The sequence below is a fragment of the Rhinatrema bivittatum genome, chromosome 12 (assembly GCF_901001135.1).
Source record: "Rhinatrema bivittatum chromosome 12, aRhiBiv1.1, whole genome shotgun sequence".
Classification (NCBI taxonomy): Eukaryota; Metazoa; Chordata; class Amphibia; order Gymnophiona; family Rhinatrematidae; genus Rhinatrema; species Rhinatrema bivittatum.
In genome coordinates, this window is record NC_042626.1 from 58,066,908 (window position 1) to 58,070,640 (window position 3,733).

The 3,733-nt window shown below is 43.1% G+C and overlaps 1 protein-coding gene across 1 annotated transcript; it reads left to right on the plus strand.

Annotated features, from left to right (window-relative positions):
• The first annotated feature begins 201 nt into the window (after positions 1-201).
• FAM187A (family with sequence similarity 187 member A) lies at positions 202-1,479 on the plus strand. Its single transcript, XM_029572241.1, has one exon. It carries the CDS (start codon positions 202-204, stop codon positions 1,477-1,479), a length of 1,278 nt encoding a protein of 425 aa, XP_029428101.1.
• The last annotated feature ends 2,254 nt before the right edge of the window (positions 1,480-3,733 follow it).

The window sequence follows — 3,733 nt, forward strand, 5'->3', positions numbered from 1 at the left end:
GAATTTGTCAGATTTGAAATACGTCACATGTTTAGTTTCCCTTCTCGTGAGTTCCGGCAAAGCCAGATAGAAGAGAGTTTTGGTTTGGTGCTTATTCTTTCTCGAGGAAGACAATTTTGTTGGGTCACTTTGCTCTCTGGACATCAAATTTTGATGATCAGATATAATTCCTAGACCCTGATCTGCTGATCTCCTACCTGAATGCTGCCTAGTTTTATTTTACCACAATGGAACAAAGAGGCAAGTTACATTGGTCTTTGCTTTCTTATTGACATTTTATTGTGGCATTTGAAATTCCCCAGTGCCTTTGAGATCATTGAAAAGGAGGATGTGTTTAAAACAGTGCCCTGTCCAGCCTTTCTGCTGTTTGATAATGCTGCATACCTGGCTGACATGAGTTTTGAGTTACCATGCAACTGCAAGCCTGAGGAGGTCACTGCAGTAGTGTGGTACTTCCAGAAGAACATGGGCAGCAAAAAAGCCAAGATCTTAACTGATTTTAATGGCACCGTCTTGGTGGATGCCACTCATATTCGTTCAAGCTCTGATATGTTACTACGTTTTAGCATTCGTATGTTCAACCTCATTGTTTTTCGGGCTCAGGTGGAGGACACGGGCCACTACATGTGTGGTACACGGCAAGGGGATTATTTTTATGGCTATGATGTGGATGTACAATCCTCTCAGAAGATCACTGTTACTTTTGAGGATCAGGAGCAACACCCCCAAAAGGACCAAATTGAACAATACTTCAGCGTCTTCACAACGTTCTGGGAGTGGACCAAGTGTGACCGTTGTGGAGTGAGAGGGGAGCAGAGACGCATCGGTTTATGCTACTTGAAAAGCAACTACCTCTTTACCAGGTACTACAAAACCATTCCAGATGTGACGTCCTGTGGCTCAGCTGCCGTCCCAAAACTTTTCAAGAAAGCCATCATGATGAGAAATTCAGAAGTAGTGATTCGGAGCTGCATGGTGAAATGCCCTAAATGCCCTACGAAAAACCCAAAGTTTTCCCTCTCAAATATTATCTCAAAACTGGGGCGCAAACGTTGGAGTCCAGAGGTTCCCATTCAGTTGTACACTCACCCTATTGGCTACGGATTGATTATCAGCTGCCCAGGGGCCAGGCCAGAACAGGCTGTAGCTTGGGACAAAGAAAAAATCCGATACTACCGCACTCAGTACCTCATAGGGGTCAACCGGACTATGAGGATCTATATTGACCATGGGAATCACTTGAACATCAGATTTGTTCAACTTGAAGACAGAGGGATTTATTACTGCTGGCTGGATGGGCAACTAATAGCAGGATTCCGGCTTGCGGTGACATTCAAAACCTCCCGCTCCCGTAGCCTTAGTGATCCAGAGACCATCTATGCCCTCAACATTATATTCACCAGCTATGTTTTCATTACCATCCTCTTTGTCGCCATACACTGTTGCAGATTCTCGTATTTCCTGTTCAGATGCTGCTAGTAGCCCTTTGCGCTACGAAGAGCCTTGGACACTTACTGCCAGCTTTTCTCTTTCTGCCCTGGTTCTTTTACCACTGTACAAAGTTTGCTTAGTGCTTTCTATACACAGAAATAAGCATGAATACTGTGTTCCTAGTCTATCTCTACTAATTTCCCTTCATTTAGACCTAAAATACATTGAACCATGAAAGTGAATGTATACGTATGATGTTGTGGTTTATGGTATCGAGGAGCAAAAAAAGATCTCATTGCTTTTTTTGGTGGGTGGTTTATGCCCCACCGTCATCTACTTGTAGACCTTTATCCCTTTTAATGCTAAACCAAATCGTATCCACAGTCTAGAAGCTTTTTTCTCCCACGCCATAATATTTATTTTAAAATGAATGATTATATAGGATCAACTATATATATTATATATAGATCCAGTGTGAAATTGCTTCAGTTAACCTGGAGTGCAATGGCTCTGTGATGTCAGCACTTGAGGCGAGAACTACCGAAGGTGAGATGCCCACTGCAGTAGACATCTCTGTTATAAAGGGAGTCGGGGTTAACCTTCCTACCCATTCTTACAGTCCCGGGCAGCCCGTCATACTGCAGCTCATTTTTATAAGTTACATGAATCAGACCACCAATGCAATCACTTTTTTTTGTTGTACCTTTATTTCTTCTGGAAACCTTCAAGAGCCTTGGGCATTATTAGATTAATTCATAGGTGAGTTTGGCAGACGTGTTTTACGATATCATATTTCCAAAGCCAAAGAAAATAGCTTCAAATCATTCAACTACAAATATATAAATGTGTATATGTTTGAATCCACAATCGTTTTTTGAAATTTATGTTAAAAACAGAAGAAAAGAGGGCCTTCTCCTTTTAGGGAGAATATCATGAATGCTTTCTCCAGAACCTCCTTGGGTACTGACTCCTAAACTGTAGAATTCATGGAACCACCAACAGACCCCAGGCACAATAAGGATATAAAAGGACATTTCATTCTTGATCGCCCAGTGCCATACTGCATCAGCATATCCATATAGCTCAGAAAATGCAGCAGACAAGGCCATTTTTGTTTTTCTGATCTTAGCTACAGTCAATACATTTTATGGAAAAATTATCAGTAAAAGAAAAGGAATGATCTATAGCTAGCCCAATTTTGTATTATTAAGCAATCAATTTTGATTTTATGCTTGGCTTAAGGTTTGTGCTCCTCAAACTGGGTGGGCTAGAATTACTGCTTAAGTAGCGTGCAAGCTGGAGCCTATGCTGATGGGCGGTCAAAAAGCAGCAGTGCTATACCAGCCTCACCAGTGGAGAACTGCATGAGAGAGGCCTTGCAGGAAAAGTTTAAATCAAAGAAAACAAAATACCACCATGGTCCCAAAATATGCAGGCAAGTGGTATTTACAAAACCAAATGCTAAAGCCAGCGAGGACCACAGGCATTAAACATCCAAAATGAAGGGACAAACAGATCACAAAGGAAAAAAAGCAAGACAGAGCACGGCAGCGGAGGACTGCAGCTAGAAATAGAAAGATGATATGAATCAGCGGGGAGGAAGGCTCAGGTGAAATAGGAGAAAATACTTCTTTACTGAGAGAGTGGTTGATGCTAGGAATAGCCCTCAAGCAGAGCTAGTAACACCCAAGACCATGGCAGAATTTAAACATGACTGGGACAAACAAGGACAGTAACTTTAAAACAAGCACGCACCCGCCCCCCGTACGGTAACATAGTAATGACGGCAGGAAAAGACCAAATGGTCCATCCAGTCTGCCCGGCCATTCTGGGCAGGTTACTCCCACATTTCTAATTAAAGGTAGTAACTGCCGCTCTGTGCGGTTATCCCAAGCTTTATGATAACCCCTAAAATTTTCAGCCAGCGATATTTGTTTACTGGGTGATGAGCTTTCTTGAAAATTCAGACAGTGCTACTTGCCGTGCTTTGCTCATGGACTTTGCTGTAGAAGCCGTCCTGTGCTTTTCCCCTTATGCCTGAGCATCAGTACCCCGGACCGGAGAAGTCAGGGCTCTCTTGGTTGTCTGAATCCAGTTCCCCTTTTCTCCCTGCCGTCGACATGGGAAGCAATGTTGCAGTTGCATTAAAAGCACCAAGGCTTGTTGGTTAAGGGTAGCAATCGCCGAATCAGCAAGTTCCCCCCATGCACGCTTTTCTTCCTTTCCTTTCGGACTAGGCCATAGAAGCAGTCCTAAGCGTTATCAGTATCCCAGGATCCCAGAAGGTGTGGCCCTCGGTTGT